This window comes from Bacillus rossius, assembly GCF_032445375.1.
Source record: "Bacillus rossius redtenbacheri isolate Brsri chromosome 9 unlocalized genomic scaffold, Brsri_v3 Brsri_v3_scf9_2, whole genome shotgun sequence".
NCBI lineage: Eukaryota > Metazoa > Arthropoda > Insecta > Phasmatodea > Bacillidae > Bacillus > Bacillus rossius.
This window is the reverse complement of record NW_026962013.1, coordinates 35505113-35524748: the sequence shown is the minus strand read 5'-3', so window position 1 is coordinate 35524748 and position 19636 is coordinate 35505113. Positions and strand designations below refer to the sequence as shown.

General features: G+C 36.0%; 1 protein-coding gene across 2 annotated transcripts in view; it reads right to left on the bottom strand.

The window, feature by feature from the left end:
• The window catches only part of LOC134542978 (cleavage stimulation factor subunit 2 tau variant), a 59597-nt gene that overhangs the window by 36865 nt on the left and 3096 nt on the right, over positions 1–19636 (bottom strand). For both annotated transcript variants that reach the window (XM_063387618.1, XM_063387617.1), the window contains exons 2-5: positions 18301–18379; positions 11352–11521; positions 9464–9717; positions 31–362 (exon numbers count right to left, since the gene is read on the bottom strand). In XM_063387618.1, the coding sequence (XP_063243688.1) occupies positions 31–362; positions 9464–9717; positions 11352–11521; positions 18301–18379 (835 nt within the window). The remainder of the gene's footprint in view (positions 1–30; positions 363–9463; positions 9718–11351; positions 11522–18300; positions 18380–19636) is intronic.

The following is a 19636-nucleotide window of genomic DNA, read 5'->3' as shown; positions in this document are numbered from 1 at the left end:
TGGTAAGTAAAGGGAAAGAGGCAGACTCACTGGTCGGGCGCGGCCGGCGGGAAGCCCTCGCGGGGGTCGCGCTGCGGCACGGCCGGCATGGCCTGGGTGGGGGTGGGCAGCACGCGCAGGTCCTGGTCGCCCATGCGGCCCACGCGGTGGTCCACGTCCCCGGCCGGAGGGGCCAAGGGGGGGGCGGGCAGGGCTGCCGCGGGCCAGGGCTCCTCCCGCAGCAAGGGGGCGGGCTGCGCCAGCACCGGCGGCACCGCCACGGGGGCCGGCGCGGGCACCGGGACCGGCAGTGGCACCGGCACCACCGGCTTGTCCACCGGCAGCAGCACCGGGGGCGTCGGGTTCACTTTGTGCAGCATCGTCTACAACCAGCCACCACCCATCGCCTGTACCAACAGCAATTGAGATCAGCACCAGCTTTCTACCTCTTCCTTAACTTTAGCTGAAGTAAATGTATATACATTTCCATGCTCAAACAGTTTAATGAGTATAAAAATTATACCTCGTGGTTAGAGACATGTGTTTGTATTTTCATTTTATCGCACAAAGAGGTGTTATGTTTTTCCCAGTTATTTTACACTTTTGCGTGAATTCATGCAACACTACCACTTATCGCTAATACCAACAATACAAAGTAATGCCTCAGCAAAATTATATCTACATGTAATATAATAAAAAAAGACATAACTGTATATTATCCTAATAATATAGTTTTTTTTATTTGATAGAAAATGAATGTAACTGTATGAGAAGGAACTAAATACCGTGTTACCGTGTTTTCTCGCATAATCATCGCACGTTTTATTCTAAAATCAAGTTTGAAAGTAGGGGTGCGACGATTATGCGGATAAAAAAATTGTTAGGTAAATTTATTCATAAAAATAAAACCCGTTCATTGAAAGTACATTTATTTAAAAAAAAAGGTGGAGTATACAAAGCAAGCCAAACAATTTATATTAATAATTCATTAAATAAAAACCTTTCTTCAACTTTAAATAGAAAAAACAAACTGTAACGTGAACGCAAGCCACTTGAATCTGTGACGTAAACCAACGTGTAACTATTGCCGTAGTGAACATTTACCATGAAAAAATGCGGGCCATCAAATGTAGTTAACTCAGCTCTCGACAGAGAGCGCGCGTTGCATGCAATCAGCGAGATATCGATATTCTACTACGATTGCGCGCTCCATACGGGAAGCAACGTAACCAAACATGAATGATGCCAACTAGCGCTGGCTATATGTTTAAAAGCGGTACACCGCTGCGACGCAGACGATCAGATAAAGGAAGTAACGTTTAAAAACGTCTTTAAAAGAAAATTTACACGTCAGACAACTTCGTTTTTCCGTTAATTAAATAAGTAAGTGGTATTGTCCGAATAAATATTAGATTTCTATTTTAAAATACATAGTTTTATATGGAAAATATACCTACACCGCAGTGACGCAGACGATCAGATAAAGGAAATAATGTTTAAAAACATCTTTAAAAGAAAATTTACACGACTTGATGTAAGTTTTTGGACATACGCCATTGCTAAGAACTTTTTCTGTTGAAGAAAAACTAATAAATAAAATAAATAAATAAAAATAAAAATACTCAAAAAAAGATACAAAAAACACACAAAATTAAGCAAACAATTGCTGTTGTCAACAAGGATATGAACACCACAAAATATTCCGAACCAGGAATATGGTCAGCAAACAAAGAAAAAACAAAGAAAAATGTACTAAGAGAACGAAAAAATCCCCACAAATGATGACAACACAAAAATATTGAAACCCAAAATAATTCAGCACAACAGTTGAAGCGAGACAAAAAACATGACAAAACGAAAAAACAAACAAATACAATAGTTTTACCTAAACAGAAACAAGCGACGTTTCGGGAACTGCTATCTGCTCCCGTCCTCAGGCAGAGACGCACATGGTACGGAAACACAGGTGCGACTGAGAAGGGGCTGGAAAATGAGGGTATTTATCAGAGAAAGGGCTACATCTTGCTCAGCCAATGACAGACGAGCTGTCTCCCCATTGGCTGTGCACCATGTAGTTAAAGCGGATTGGTTATGGTGGGTTGAGTATTGGCTATTGTTTTGTGCTGCAGGGATGTTTCTCTCTTTATCAAAGGGATCCACATATTTTTTAATTCAATGCTCTGCTGGCTGAAAATATTTTTATTGCTAATAATGAAGGCTGATTCTTTGATTTTCCTTTTTATTTTATCGGATTCCTGTATGAGTGGTGTGGAGTCTTCCCAGAGAATTTTGTGGCTATTTTCCCATGTATGTTCAGCAAGTCTGGATTTTAGGGTTTCACCCTTCTTGCAGTTGTTTTTGTGTTCTTTGATTCGGGTGGATAGAGCTCTGCCAGTTTCACCTATGTACATGTGGCCACATTCACAGGGGATTTGATACACACAGTTGTGAGTTTGTAATTTTTCTGTGGCTGGTTTCACCTTGGTAACAATACTTTTAATAGTAGATTTAGAACGGAATGCTGTTTGAAGTCCATATTTATTTCCTAGGCGTCTTATTTTTTCTGAAAGCCCTTGAACATATGGAATAACTAGGGTTCCTGCAGGTTTCTCAGTTTCTGTGGATTTGAGTGTTTTGTTGGATTTCAAATGCTGTTTGATGGTGTTGACAGGGTAACCATTGGCTATGAGTTCTTTTTTTATATGATTGTGTTCAACCGCAATAGATTTCTCATCAGAACAAATAATCTCAGCTCGGTTGGTTAGTGTGTGAATTATGCCAGTTTTTGTTGTTTTGGGATGGTTGGATGCAAAATTAAGGTATTGGCCTGTGTGCGTAGGTTTCCTGTATACTTTTGTTTCCAGGCTGTTGTTTTTTCTGCTGACTAGTACATCCAGGAAAGGAATGCTACCTTTGGTTTCTTTTTCATATGTGAATTTTATTGATGGCCTCAGAGAGTTGAGGTGGTTCACAAATTCCTCCAAAGTTTCAGGTCCATGTTGCCAGACAGTGAAGGTATCATCCACATAACGGAGCCAGATTTTTGGAGGGCTATTACTTTTGCTAAGTGCTTCTTGCTCAAAGTTTTCCATAAATATATTGGCCATAAATGGTGAAAGAGAAGAGCCCATTGCCATGCCATCGGTCTGTTTGTAGAAAATATCCTTGAACTGGAAATATGTTGTGGTGACACAGAGGGTAATCATTTCCATGATGGATGGGATTGGTATTATAGTTCTGTTCTTTAGGGTTGGATCAGCTTCCAATTTCGCCTTGACAATGCTGAGTGTTTCGGCTACTGGCACATTAGTGAAGAGGCTTTGGACATCAAAACTCACCAGGGTATCATTGTTTTCTATTTTCAGTGTTTTGACTATAGAAATAAAATGATTAGAATCTTTGACAAATGTATCTGTCTGTCCTGCTAGTGGCTCAACAATTTTCAGGAGATATTTTGATAGTTTCTGGCATGGGGAATTACAACAACTGATGATCGGGCGCAGAGGCATGTCGGGTTTATGAATCTTTGGAAGACCGTAAATGTGGGGTGCTTTACTGCTGTGTGGTGTCAGTTCTGATCTAGTTTTTTCTGGGATGTGATTCTGATGTTTTTTTAGAGTTTGGTACACTTTTCTTTCAATGCTGGCTGTGGGGTCTTTTACCAGTTTTGTATATTGATCTGTGGTGATCAAATCAGTAATTTTTTGCTCATAGTCTGGTTTGTCAAGTATGACTGTAGCACGACCCTTATCGGCTGGGAGGATTACAATGGTATGGTCGGATTTCAGAGTTTTGATGGCCTTTAGTTCATCAGGCGGCAGATTCGGTTTAGGTGGACCAGCTGAAGTGATTGCTGTACGCACATTCCAACGAAATTCATCTTGTTTGGCGGCAGGAAGTTTGTATATTGCACTCTCAACAGATGAAACTATGTCAAGTGCAGGAATGTGTCGTGGAGCAATGCTGAAATTGAGGCCTTTTTGTAAAACATTTTCCTCGCTTTTGGACAGCTTTCTTGAAGATGAATTAACGACAGTGTTGATGCTCTGTGTTGTGGGATGTGTTTTTGTATTCATCTTACTCGTCAGTTTGGCTAATTTATCTTTTTGCTTCTCTTTGCACTGTAGAGACCTCTTTTGGACCAGATTCGTGATGGACTGATAGATGCGATTGAAATCTTTAGTATTGAGGGTAGACTGAATTTCAAGCTGTAGTGCCGAAATTTCATTGTTCAAATGTGATTTTTGGCAGTGATATGCGGCAATTCTTTCACTCAGAAGCTTTTGGCTGGCTTTCAAGGTTATTTGTTGAGCCTGTTTGCTGTTGACCGGGGATTTGATTGTGAGTCCTCTAGGAATGACTCCCTTACTGCGACATTTACAGAGAAAAGTCAAGTTATTCGAACATTGTGATAAATCAATTAATTTCTTTTCCAACTTCCTCAGAGAAATATGCATACCGGGTCCATACCGGGCATTGATGTTATCTTTAAAAGATTTGTGCAATGGGAGTGCATGACTTGATGTAAGTTTTTGGACATACGCCATTGCTAAGAACTTTTTCTGTTGAAGAAAAACTAATAAATAAAATAAATAAATAAAAATAAAAATACTCAAAAAAAGATACAAAAAACACACAAAATTAAGCAAACAATTGCTGTTGTCAACAAGGATATGAACACCACAAAATATTCCGAACCAGGAATATGGTCAGCAAACAAAGAAAAAACAAAGAAAAATGTACTAAGAGAACGAAAAAATCCCCACAAATGATGACAACACAAAAATATTGAAACCCAAAATAATTCAGCACAACAGTTGAAGCGAGACAAAAAACATGACAAAACGAAAAAACAAACAAATACAATAGTTTTACCTAAACAGAAACAAGCGACGTTTCGGGAACTGCTATCTGCTCCCGTCCTCAGGCAGAGACGCACATGGTACGGAAACACAGGTGCGACTGAGAAGGGGCTGGAAAATGAGGGTATTTATCAGAGAAAGGGCTACATCTTGCTCAGCCAATGACAGACGAGCTGTCTCCCCATTGGCTGTGCACCATGTAGTTAAAGCGGATTGGTTATGGTGGGTTGAGTATTGGCTATTGTTTTGTGCTGCAGGGATGTTTCTCTCTTTATCAAAGGGATCCACATATTTTTTAATTCAATGCTCTGCTGGCTGAAAATATTTTTATTGCTAATAATGAAGGCTGATTCTTTGATTTTCCTTTTTATTTTATCGGATTCCTGTATGAGTGGTGTGTTTTTGAGTATTTTTATTTTTATTTATTTATTTTATTTATTAGTTTTTCTTCAACAGAAAAAGTTCTTAGCAATGGCGTATGTCCAAAAACTTACATCAAGTCATGCACTCCCATTGCACAAATCTTTTAAAGATAAGAAAATTTACACGTCAGACAACTTCATATTTTCGTTAATTAAATAAGTGGTAATTTCCGAATAAATATTATATTTATACTTTAAAGTACATAGTTTTATACGGAAGAGATACTTACACAAAGCGCTCGTCATCTAATAGCGGGACCAAAAACATCATGCGACGTTTACGCAAGTTTTTTTATCCCAATTTTGACGGCCAAAAATATAGGTGTGACTATTATGCGAGTGCGACAATTATGCGATAAAAGAGGTGATTACACTGGTAAAGTAAACGGGATAGCAATTAGGACAAGTAACAGAATCAATTACATGGGTAGAGTAAATGGGATAGCAACTAGGTCAAGTAATGCTATCCCATTTACTCTACCAGTGTAATCAATCCTGTTACGTGCCACAAGTTGGCCACTCTATTGGTAAAATCAAATTTCATGTTTTTCCCAGGATTTTTAAGATTTTTTTAAGAAATTTCATAAATGTTACTACTACCTAATAAAAATTTATGTGTAACTTAGCAAGTGATGTTGGTTACATACATGCTTTAACAAATTAACCAATTAATATTAAATACAAACTATTTAATATTATATAAAATATAAATTATTCCTGCAAGACTATATTACTTGTGACAAAAGTTTATTTACTGAACACAATTTAGTAGCTCTTGTATGTTGTTTAAACTATGAGTACTAGGACAATAGCAGTAAACAGCAAAATTTTACGAAGGCAAGACAGCATAGATAAGAATAATTCAGCTAACTGTAAGGGCACAATTGAAATTACTAAAGTAGCTGACAGAGATTAAAACAGCTTACACATTAAAATAATTATTATTAACATTAACAATTAAAATTCACACCAGTATTTTTGTTAGTTAGCGCTATAAAAACATGTTCCTAACTCTAAATTCCTCATAGAGAAACTTTCAATCATAGTAAAGTCCACATTATGAATTTTTAGCTGTAAAATTACCTCCCTACTTGTCCACCCTTTTTATATATATATATTCAATAAAATTCAATTTAATACTGGCTGTAAGACAAATTTATGTAAAAACTAATTGTAATGGTAAAACCTTAATAAACAGACTTATTTTCTTTTCTTAGGCTACCCCTTTAAAAAAAAATACGTATTTTTTAGACACTAATGAAAAAAAAATTATGGCACCATCCACTAGTATAGTTTCTTCAACATTCAACATTATTAATAGAACCTACAATCTTTCATATGTCAAATTATGGTAATTTTCCAGACGTTTATTATTCTGTAAAAAAAATTGAGCTGAGACTTTTTTCCTCCGAGTAATCGCCGACAACCCATTGTATTATCTTAACTCGTGTCACATTTCTCACATCCGCTACTGGAGTTTCACCAGTAAACAGTGCTCAAAAATGTTAAGTGATGCATTTTGTAGGCACAACATGTAGTTTTTTTTAACTAAGCTGTGAACAGAGTCAAAAATGGCATAAATGACAAAGTTCCTAGGTATGATGCGCAGTTTTTCAACTAAGCTCTTTTTAACTTACCGGCCAAACAAATAATTCCCGATAGCTTTCAAAAATTCAATGGTTTCTCACAGTTTTCCTGGTAACAAAAAAATTCCTAATTCAAGGTTTCCCAATTTTACAGTCGGGTGGGCACCCTGTGTCTTAGTTGCTATCCCATTTACTGTAACCATGTAATAGTCTCTTGTTTCTCAGAACAAGCAACAAGATGCGTGTGAGCAATTGAAATTTCCAAGCTATGTTTTTTTTTTTTTTGCATAGTTATATATATTGAGGAATTATATTTTTAAAGTCAATTTTGCAGTTTTCCAAGTGCATTCTGGGAAATACAACAAATAATAACTAAAGTAAAGAGTTGGTTAGGTTAAGTCAGGTACAATAATAATACATAATACATAAAAAAAATTTAAAATATTCAATTCAATAAAGTTTTATTTGATGCTGCAAACATAACTAGTGATGGGTCGATTCCGATTCCGGAATCGGTCGGTTCCACCGATTCCAGTATAATCGTGGGATACAGAATACAACGGTTTTGGAATCGACCATGACCGATTCCTGCATTGTTTTTAAGTTTGCAAAATACATCTCCTACGCAACGTAAGAAAATATTAAAATGCATGCAAATATAATTTTTAAACTACAATCTTTTTTTACGTTACTGATTTACGAATTACGGTGATTAACGTATTTATTTACTTGCACCATTTTCCCTACAGTACAAATGCAGTATCTACTTTCCCGCTTTAAGCGAAAGCATTTTTCGGAAATTACGTTGCAGCAGCACTGCATTTAATAGTAAACCTTCAAAAATAATTAGACAAAACCATAAATGTTTAAAGAAAATTATGTAAATGTAAACGGCAAGTAAAATAATGTAAACGTTAACTATATGATCATGGCAGCTACATTTGCCATTGTAAACAACCTAATTTTTTTTTGTTTGTGCTACCTGCCATGGTAAACCATACGGCCATGAACCAAATCTTTGGTGACGTGAACGTGAAAATTAAGATGTTTCACATCTCTGCACTTTAAACTTTAAAGAATTAAAATGAAATAATTTTTGAATGAGATTTTACCCAAATTCACAGTGGATTACAGTGGCGGCCATATTAAAATAAGTTTAAAAGCAACATAACCAAATTGCTGTAAATCGGCGTTCTTGTGCGTGTTCAGCGATGCTCGTTTTACGTTAGATATATTTTGAAATGGCAGTTGGCTAATCTGAATTTCCAAACATTGCTGCTGAAACGTTCGTAAATTTTTATTACCAAACATAAACAATCTTTTGAAAGTAGTTGTGTTAGTTTAACAGAATTGTTTCCGATAAATTTCTGAAATGAATTAAATGTTAACACACTATTATTTGAAGAGTTTAAATATTTTGTGTAAGAAGATCTCACCATAAAATGTGGAAATTTTGAGATGCTAAACCATGCACAGAACTTTCTTACTCAAGAACCGAAAATTTATTTTCTCTTTACGGTTGTGAAGAACTGCAAGACTGGATGGATTTATTCTTTTCACCAAGTGAGATAATTAAGTTCTAGGTAATATATTAAAACGTAAGCATCTCTGACATTTTATTTTAGTGTGGTGCATATTTGTTTCTAGTCATTTCCATCATAATGAGATAATAAAATGTTATTTTTACATTTCCCTCTTTTTATTTTTTTCCACCCTGGTCCCTTGAAATATGTATAAACAAGGTTATATTGTCATTTTATTTGGATCATTATTTAGTTGTGCTTGAAAATAAAATTGTTAACCTAACCGTACAAACCTCTTTTTTTTACCATTAATTAATGTAAGGTATCTAAAGTTGGTTAAGTTATAACATTATTTACAATTTATGTCATAAGACATTTTTGATTATTGGCAGTGTTTGAACACGTGTTTCGTCTTAACTATATGCAAGGTTAAAAGGCCAAATTGTGCTAGAAATTCAAGGTAGCGTAACTTGATGGTAATGAATATACTTTTTAACATTATATAAGCTGTATATAATGTTAATTTCTGCACAGAAAATGAAACACAACGCAATTACATTTTTAAAATCATAAACAACCTTTTTTTTCTGAGTATATTACTCTGTTGAACATCGTCAGATAAAAATTAAGGAATCGGAATCGGATTCGAAGAATCGACTCTTTAATTTAAGAATCGAAAATGGAATTGGAATCTGTATATTTTAGGAATCGGCCCAACACTAAACATAAACAAACCAACCTTTTACTTCAGTATAATTCAAATTATTTTCCAGAACAGATGCTGATACAAAATTTGTTTTGCAAAATACTGCAAAAACCAAACTTTTACTTAAAAATTTTTAAGTAAATTGCTAAGTAGAGTTATTTTTGATTATATGGTCCTGTTAAAAACAACTAAACTGGGTATTTTTATCAAAAAAAAAGAATTGGCATCAGCAGTGAATGTTGGTATACAACAAACTCACGAGGAATGCAATGTAAATATTCATAATCAAATGAATATTGGTTATTATGAAATGTTAGTATTTGAAACTGAATCAAATACGAAACGAATATTCACGCAAGCGTAACGAACAACACAAAACTGTTACCACAGCGACGTGTGGATCCACAATCCTCATGACAACTTGCGCCTGCAAGAGGGCGTAGGCCAGCTGAGGGTTGCGCAGCAGCATTGCACGAGCTTCGTTGGGGTTGCTCTGCACACACATCTTCATCTGCTTCATCAGCTCAAACATCTGCTCCGGAGGCAGCGAAGCCACAGCCTTGCTGATGGCTTCCGGGGCCTTCTCTGCCTGCACCACCTCCCCGTAGGGGTTCTCCACCACCGGGCCTTGCAGCAGACCTGCGTCACACACGTCTCTCCACCGTTCATCTCAACAATCAGCCAGTTCAATCACAGCACTCTCGTGTCCAGTTCCACCATCCGAGATTCAAACGTTTCTCCATCGGAGATTGCATTCTTAATGACCCAGTGGCGTAGCCAGGATTTGTGTATGTGGGGTGTTAAGAAGCATGGCCCCCCCTGTATTAAAGGGGGGGAGGGGTCTGGGGGTCCTCACCCGGGAAAATTTTGATTTTAAGGTGTAAAATAGTGCTATTTTGGCAGTTTTTGGTACTTAAATTTAAATATTGTAATGGTAAAAATTTTATTAATTTTAATATGAAATTTGTTTGAGTGATGAATAAGAAATTAATTAAAGATTTGGTGCTAAGGGGGGGGGGGTTGGCACCCCTAAAACCCACCCCTGGTTAGGCCCCTGACATGACCTGAGATTGACTTTGAAATATTTACACAAAGACTCAACCCAAGAAAAAAGTTAAGTGTTTGCAATCATAAATAAATATGTACATCTCTTAAAAAAGTATTTAATATTAAACTGCTACTAAATTTAAAATATCTTGTTGGGACCGGAAAATATATACCTTAAAGTGAGAATCTTTTATAGTGAGGTAGGCCTACTTTATAATGAAGTATCAGTGTAATGCTAACTCTGAAGACACTGGCACGTATTATATGAATCTATTTATATAAAATCTGCACTATGCATCTATAAAATTCTATGAATCATATGAACTACAGTTTAGACTATTTTTATAAATATGAAGCACAAGTACTGCATTAATAATAATTTGATAGGTTCTGACTTCAGTAAAATAATAGCTGTAAAAACTCATACTTCAATCAATATATTGGTCCTACTGTCTCAAATATTACTAGATTTTTGTTTAGTCTGATTATAACATCTATGGTATTGGCAAATAAAATGGAATTACATTTTCTTTTTATATATATATATATATATATATATATATATATATATATATATATATATATATATATATATATATATATATAAACATTTATGGTGTAGCCAAATAAAATGAAAAAAACATTTTCTTACAAAAAAAAGCCAACATACATGTTTTAATAATAAAAAACTATATAAATTAAACAACTTTCCAATTATATAATAAAAAGTTGAATTTAAACTTGATAATAGCTTTTTTTTTTTTAGCTAGTCTACGGTAGTCTAGAGCTACCAACATTAAAAAAAATGCATTAAAAAACAAATTTCAAACATTGTCAAATAAAATTATGCTCTAGTCTCCCCTTATATATATGTGTGTGTGTGTGTGTGTGTGTGTGTGTGTAGAGAGAGAGAGAGAGAGAGAGAGCGAGAGAGAGAGAAATTATACTATATCTGTTCACCCTAACCTTAAATATAAATACAGAGTTTTTGTTTATTTATATATACAGCAACAGGAACCATCCCTGCATTGCCTGAAGAGATATCCTGAAATCACAGGCAACCAAAATCAGGATGGATGGACTAGAATTCAAACCTGAGTACTCAAGAACGCAAGTCCTGTGTCTCACCACTGTGCCAGGCACTCCATACCCAACTGGAAATGTTTCATCAACTACTCCTAATTACTATGATCACTAAACACTGTGGTGTTACCCCAGGAACTCACTCTGCATCTCCATGCGTGACTTCTCAGTGCAAGCGTTGTCGACTCGCAGCGTGCGCCCGCCTATCTCGTAGCCGTTGAGGTTCCTCATGGCGCTGAGTGCCGTCTCCTGGTCCTTGTACTCGCAGAAGCCATAGCCCTTGGGCTTTCCCGTCTCTCTGTCGTACACCAGCCTACAGCACGGCACAAGCACTGCACTTACACTACACGTGTAGGTACACCTGTCACGACCATAACTGACAGTTATGTAAATAAATATAATAACTATGGCCTTCGCGAGTCATTTCTATTACTCAATTCATACAAAAAAAAAGCAGTCATTGTTTTATAACACAATATTAACCACTCAGTAATTTGAATAAACAAACTTGTTACAAACTATTAAAATAATTATTCAATGACATAAAAGTGCATGTGGTCAAAGTTTAGCAGATGGCTATAAACTTGAGAGTTGATAAAACCTGAACTATTGTAAGGAAGTACATTTGTCACGAATGATGATGTGCGGACTTGGAAATACAGGCTTCAGTGGATGGAACTCCCCAATTTTGAATGGGCATAGCTACGAGTGGGAACAGCTTCATACATACAGTTTTCAGTATCTATCATGGTTTGGACAGAACATTGCACTTTGGAGTGAAGAAGTTTATTAAAAATGGTGGGTTGCTGATAGCAATGCAGTTATACCTTCCGCATGCAACTTGTCCTTGGTCGACAGAATCCAATAGAAAAGTGATTTACACTTGGGTTTTCAAACTTTAAACAAACAAGTTCTGATCGAAACAGACACCCCCTGCCTTACCTCCTACCACTGCAGGACCAGAAAATCAGGTCTCCATGAAAACATTGATTGAGAAAGCCCCATATTGTTCTGCACAGAAACACCTGACTGCCCTGTGGTTATCTGACTGAAAATTTGTGAGAGTTATGAATTGATATTTGAAACATGACCTGAAAAATGCCTCAAGAAACTTAACTTTTTACCTCTCTGTCCAGTCAACAAAATCTCTTCTTGGCACCCCAATATAGTCCATCCTTCCCCTACTGTTGCACTCAAAAGAGTAACAAAATAAACATAAACATTTTTTTTTTCACCTATATCTACTCAATAGTGGATTTTATGTCCCAAAACTTCATTAAGTCTTATGTAGTTTCTATGTGCTTTCACTTAGTTATTTACTAATTACCGGTGATTTTTTTTAATGTAGGTATCAATGCTAGGTACAGTGGTTTAATCTGTTTAATATCTTTGTCTAATAGTTTTGTTTTTAGTATTAATGTATTGTGTTTTCCATCATTTCTGATTTTCTGACACAAATTTGGAATTCCCTACTTTGTGTTTGCTGTTTATATTCACATTCTTTCTGTTTTGTGTACAATATGCTACAATTTCTTCAAAATTCTAAGACTGCTGAGTTTTCTGTATGTAACAACCCAGGTTACTTGCCCTCCCCACTTTCTGCAAGTTTATTAAAGATTTGTTATTATTTTAGAATCAGTAACAATACTTCTTTAGGTTTTCTGTTTGTTCTTTTAATAGGTATTAAGGTAAGTGTACCGGAAGTCGTCATCGCACCAGTAGTCGTCACTTATAAAATAAAAATTCATAACAAGTGCAAGAATGTAAAATCTCGCGTGTCGAACATATTATGGTTCAGAGCAAGAGTCGTTTATTTTTTTCTACATGAAGATTTCTGAACGCACACGATTGCCGATCGGGGATTCCCGTATCTAAGAAGTCGTGTAGTATACTGTAAGAAGCGAGATATACTGCTGCGGGTTTTTGTTAAGAAGGTAAGTAATTCGTTTTTTTAATAAATTGTGTGCCTGTTCTTTTCATTGCAATGTTTGTGTTTGTTTGCTTCTGCGAAGTGTTTAGCATGATTTCTAGTACATTAAGTCTTAAGATTATATTCAACGACACAAAGAAAGGGGGGGTGACGAGCACTGTATCAATTAATACTCATAAATCACCAGTTATCGTCATACCTGACGAACACTGGTACATGTCAGTTATTTTTAAAATTGAAAATCAGCAACTGCTAAAATGTGTATTACATTATGTTAAGTTTACTGTGCTTGTAAAACTTCCAACCAGTCATCAGGACCAGTAGTCGTCACAGGTGACGACTACTGGTACAGAACAATGATGAATACTAGAACATTAAATTTGACACATATTATTGTTATAAAGCATTCAATTATCATAATTATGACTGCTTCAAAACTTACCCTCGTCAGTTAATTTTGCCTCCCCGATGTTATATAATATAATTTAAATATGATATTTAAGTCTAAGCATTTTTTTTGTTCATATGAAATCTGTAAATTAACACTAAAAAAATCGGTGTTGCAGTGCCATGCTACGAGGAGGCATATTGAAATATGAGCCCCGCCAGATGGAAGAGGCTTTGCAGGCTGTGAAGGACGGGATGTCCATAAAACAAGCTTCGGAAAGACATGGTGTTCCAAGGAACACTCTTTCCGACAAAGTAAAAGGGAAGACACCTATTGGACGAAAAATGGGACCCGAGTCTTGGCTGAAAAAGGAGGAAGAGAGCATGCTAGTTGATTGGGCCCTTTCTCTCTGCAAAGCAGGATTCCCAATTACCATGGAGGATTTGCAGAATAGTGTGCAGCAGCTCACAAAAGAGTTGAAGAGGCCTTTTCCTTTTAAAGATGGCGACCAGGTAGGAAATGGTGCGCATCTTTTCTTAAAAGGAACCCAGCCTTAACACTGAGAACTGCCCAGAACTTGACTTCTAGTCGGGCTGCTGTCTCGCAGAAACAGATTTCAGCATGGTTTGAGGAAGTGTTTAAATACTTGAAGGAAAACCAACTGAAAGATGTTCTCTCTGATCCAAGAAGAGTTTTTAATGGAGACGAGTCAGCATTTTTCCTCAACCCTAAGGGGAACAAAGTACTGGCCAAAAAAGGAGACAGAAACATTTTTCAACAAGTCAATTCCGATGAAAAGGAATGTGTCACAGTATTATTGGCTGGGAATGCAGCTGGTGAACTTTGCCCACCACTGCTGTGCTTGAAATACGAAAGACTGCCACAAGATATTGTGGCAGGAATACCTTCTGAGTGGAGAGTGGGCAAGTCACCAAATGTTGGATGACCGGTGAAGTTTTTTACGAATTTTTGACGAACATATTTTACCCATGGTTGGTGAAGAAGGAGATAACTTTACCAGCAATACTGTTCATCGATGGCCATTCATCACACCTCACACTGAACAGCAGCACATTTTGCAAAGAACATGGCATAGTTTTAGTGGCATTATTACCTAATTCCACCCACATACTGGAACCAATGGCTGTAGGAGTTTTCAAGCCACTTAAAAGTGGATGGAAAACGGCAGTTCATGAGTGGCGACTGCAGCGTGTGGCGAACAAGGAAGACCCCACACTAAAAAAGAAAGACTTTGCCAAACTGCTGGAAACTGCGATTGAGAAAGCTGTAACTCCAGAAATTTTACAGCACTCATTTAAGAAGAGTGGAATTTTCCCATGGAATCCTTCAGAAGTGGATGAGGACAAGTTCATTTCTACACCCTCCAGTATCCCATGCACACCAACAGTTCTCTTATCTACACCCAAGACTCCAGAGAGTAATGTTTGTAGTTCTGAGATTGTTGAGCATTTGGAAAAATTTCTTGGGAAAGAGAAATTGCAGCTTTTCAAGGAATCTGGAAATGTATGGCAGGGAGATGTAAAGGACATGACAATTTTTGAATATTGGAGACATGTGAAATATTGTGATAAGGTCGAAATCAGCTCTACTGCCCAATATGAGGATCCACACACCCTACAAATTCAAGAAATAATCCCTGAAAGATCATCTACTCCTCCAACTGTTGTTGATGAAGTGGACACAGTCATTGAAGGCAATGTTTCATTTGATCCTGATCCCATTCCATCAACATCGAAAGGTCTTTCTGCTGTGCCCACAGAAAAGTCTATTCCCTCTCCTTTCAAGCGAGCATTGTTTTGGCCTTCTCAGAAGCCCAAGTTAAAGAAACGTGCACCGAAAGAGAAAATTCCCTCTGTTGCTAGTTCTAGTGCCTGGCAGGATTATTTTTCCAAGAAAGAGAAGACCAAAATGGACTTGCAGAAGCAAAAAGAAGAACGAGCAGCAGAAAGATTGAAGAAGAGGCTGGAGAAAGAAAAACAGAAAGTCAAAAAGAGGAAGGTGGATGAAAATTCTTCAGTTTCATCAACATCATCGGAGGAAGAATTTGTTACTGTGGAATCTTCAGATGAATGGGTTGAGCAGTATGAAGAAGATAGTGTGGAGTTGGAAGAGGCGACTGATGAAAATTTGCGACCTGGATCGTTTGTACTTGTGACATTTATGGGTGGAAAAAGGGGTGCTACGAAATACAGATTTGTCTGCATTGTCCAAGACACTGAAGGGGAAGAAGTTAAAGTAATGGGCATACGAGCTCAGGATGATGGTAAAACGGTGTTTGTGGCGAAATAAAACGATGTTTCTTATGTAAATAGGTCACAAATAAATGGCATTCTACCACCTCCATTTATGAGCCAGCAAGGTGCCAGGGTCAACTACAATTTTAATGGACATGATGATGTTAATGAAAATTAAAGTTCAGAAAACTTCTAGTTACTTATTGTAGAAGAGTAACTATGTTGAATTAATTTCCATGCATAATTGTATTTTTTTAAGCAGAATAGATAATTGTTTAAATGTTATTTACTACTCATTGTGAATTTTTAAATAAATATAAGCATAAATTTGCAGGTGCGCGGGAAGAAGGGGATATGTCAAAATGTCATTGTAAATTACTTATCCCCTTTTTCACGCACGAAAACTGTCAGTTTGTGATGTAACTCCAAAAGTTCAGTACCATAGAATAACACACAAGGGTGCTAGACTTAACCCATTTGGACCATTTTGTAGAGCTTGTTCTCCTTTATTCCATACCATAAAAAACAATTTTTTCTAACATTTGACTTATCCCCTCGCACCCGCGAATTATCAGTTATCATGAATGTTTATTTATCGTAAAAAATTTTGGTGTGTAATCTTTTCTCGCATTTTTTTAGTGTTTCACATGTGTTATGTATTAGTTTTATTAATATTGGCATGTTTATATTTGACTATGTCCTATGCAAGAGTTGGCACAATGTATCTTTGTTGCAGCTTTATTTATTGTGACGGTATCAATATATAGGTAAGTTGATTGTTTTATAATTTTAATTAATTGTTTACATATTTTATATTAGTATAATATAAAAAAATGCGTAAAAATAACTTCAAAAGTTTGAATAATCATTTTAAATAAAATTTAGAACTAAAATGGTTTGTAATTATAATTACGAATCCATTATTGCTAACCATAAGTGCTGATACCACGAATGACGACTACTGGCACAAAGATATGACGAGCACTGGGAAAGACGAAAATTGGCATGCCGACTACTGGCACAAAATAACACTTTTTTTTTAATTCGAGATATTCTATAATAATTGGTTTTTATCTAAAAGTGTTTAATATTATTGTTTAAGAAAGTTTGAGGTTAAAGTCAAACACATAACTAGCTGTATTACACCAACAAGGTTAGGTAGGCAAATTTTTTTTGTAAAATTTTTCTTAGCATGACGACTACTGGTGCACTTACCTTAATGCATTTTAAACATGCTTTAAGAGCATAGGTTACATTTATTCAATGCTTTTAAATAATACTGATGGTTGGTTTACTTTATTATGAAAGTCACTTAAAGTTATTTTTACTTAAATTTTCCCACTCATTTAAGGTTTTATATGTTTTCAGTTTTTTTTTATGGTTATTTATCTGAAAGCAGGCTTGATGCAATAATTTTTACAGTTACATAAGCATTAGAGAGAAAGATGTATTTTGTGTATGGGAAAATATATCACGTGATGTGTCTTGTGGGTGGGCAACTTAACAAAGCAACATGGTCCGTTTTCACGGCAGATAAGTGTTGGGTCATTGGTATAAAGTTTAAAGTACTATGTGATTGGCCTTCCAGTGAACAAAAAGCTGTATTCGTTGGTCGCCAAGTTAGTTGCTACTTGGGCACCTGCGAGAGTAGACATGTTTGGTGATGACTCGCCAATGTAATATATATTAATGTAGTGAAAAGAAAAATTTCAAGACTGTGGTCCAAGCTGCGGTGTTATAAACCTTTTGTTGGACATTGTTTGGTAATTAGCATTTTACGACCACAGGCAGCAGTGAAGGTCTAGATTGAAACCTTTAGTCAATCGGTGGCCATGCCGAGCAGAAAATGGGTCTCTCGGCCATTGGTACCATGCGTCGTAATCAACCACAGGATTTAATCGATGAACCGTTTTTAATATTGTGCCTACATAATGAACCGAGTTGTTTGTAAAAGTGGATTTTTGTTTTGTTTTGCAAGTTTGTTTATTTTTGTTGTGGACTTGTTTTCGTGGTCGGTTTTTGTGAATGATTAATAAAAAGCAGAAAAATCAATTTGTGCCTGAGAGACATTATTTCAGTAATCAATCATAGACAGTAAAATATATTTTGGACTTAAATATTTTTTTCCAATAATTTAACAAACTTATTAAGTGTTTATATATGTGCATTCTAGACCAATTTTGAGCTAGATGGAGGTCTGGTTTGCAACATGATTCCTAGGGTCTTTGTCATTATTTTTTTTGTCCTGTAGGTTTATTTATTTGTGTTGTAATGTCTGTTATCATTTTTGACTCATATCTAGAAGTGAAAAATGTCCATTCAAATGATAGGTAAATGTACTTCATTACTGCAATTAAACATCAAAGATAACATTTCTCATTGTTTATTTGGAGCTAATAAAGAAAAGCTGGGAAAACTCAAATCAGGATGGCAGGACTAGTATTTGAACTAGTCCTCCAGAGTGTGGGTCCAGTTTCGCACACCAAAACAAGTTATTAATTAGAGCATCGATGACTCACTTGAATGACAAGACAGGTCCCACTTCACTGAATATATCTTTGAGTTTTTCCTCGGTCGCTTCATATGGGATGTTTCCAACTACAACAAAGAAATATTTAAGTTAATACATGCACACACACAAACACTTTGTTTTTCAGGGCAAGTATTTCTCAAAAATTTCATTTTCTGAATTATTGTTTAGGACTAGCAGCTACTCTAGGATATTATTTAAATTCTGGATAAGTTAACCTTAATTTTCTGGTTATAAATTTAATCCCAAAAGGCTAGTTAAAAAGTAAACTAGCCAGTGTAGCATTTGGAATTGTTTTGTACTAATCTGTGCAGACATATCAAATAATTAGTACTTACATCATAACTGCACGTTTAGTTTTTATTACCAACAAGATAACACGTTCTCCCAACCACAGAAGTGTGAGATTACATGAGAGAAAGCACAGACTGAGAAAACTTATCCTCAGTAAAGCACAGTGAATTGTTGTTTACTGTGTGGGGCACCACCAGGGACATAGTCAGGATTTTGTGAATTCTTAAGTTAACTGTTTGATGATCTTGTTGAAACTCATCTAAATACATATGTATACAAATGTGATTAAATAAATGAAACACACATGTCAAGTCTGTAGGAAAGACATCCTTACAGAAACACTAGTGTAACCCAGCATTAAATACAGACTGTGTACTTGGAAACAGAATTCCTACCACTTCTGTGTGTGAAGCACATCGGGCAGCAATGGTAAGGAACTACATTACTAAAGCACAGTAAAAATTATGATAATCCTTCAAAAATAATTCTCTAAAACCTTAATGTAGCCAAGATGTTACAATATTGTTATTCTGTCTTTGCTTTTTTTTTCTTCTTTAAATCCTGAAAGAGCTGCCAAACTAGGACATGATTTTACAGGGTTTTTCTTTTGTTTGCTTTACAATTAAAAATGTTCCTACCCTAAGATTTTTTTTGTTCAAGCAAAAATTTTTAAATATTGCTTAATATTCTTAAACATTCACTTTTAATCAGGGTAGAGGCCTCAGCCATAATATATGATGGTCCCTGTCTTTTGAAAACAGTCACAACAACATTACATATCTAAGGATCTCTGGCGAACCACAGGATCAATTTGCAACTAGTATCAAGAAAGGGTGGCGATAACATGCAGGCCAATCTCTCTTGGAAAACAGTCTCAGCTATGCTTACATAGAACAAAATAAATGTACATCACTACAGAAGGCAAAGCCAATAAGGCCAACCTTTTTTTGAAACAGCCTTGGCTACAATAACAAAATAAAATAAAGCAGAACATGCCAATAGCCGTAACATTGCACAGACTTCCTAATATA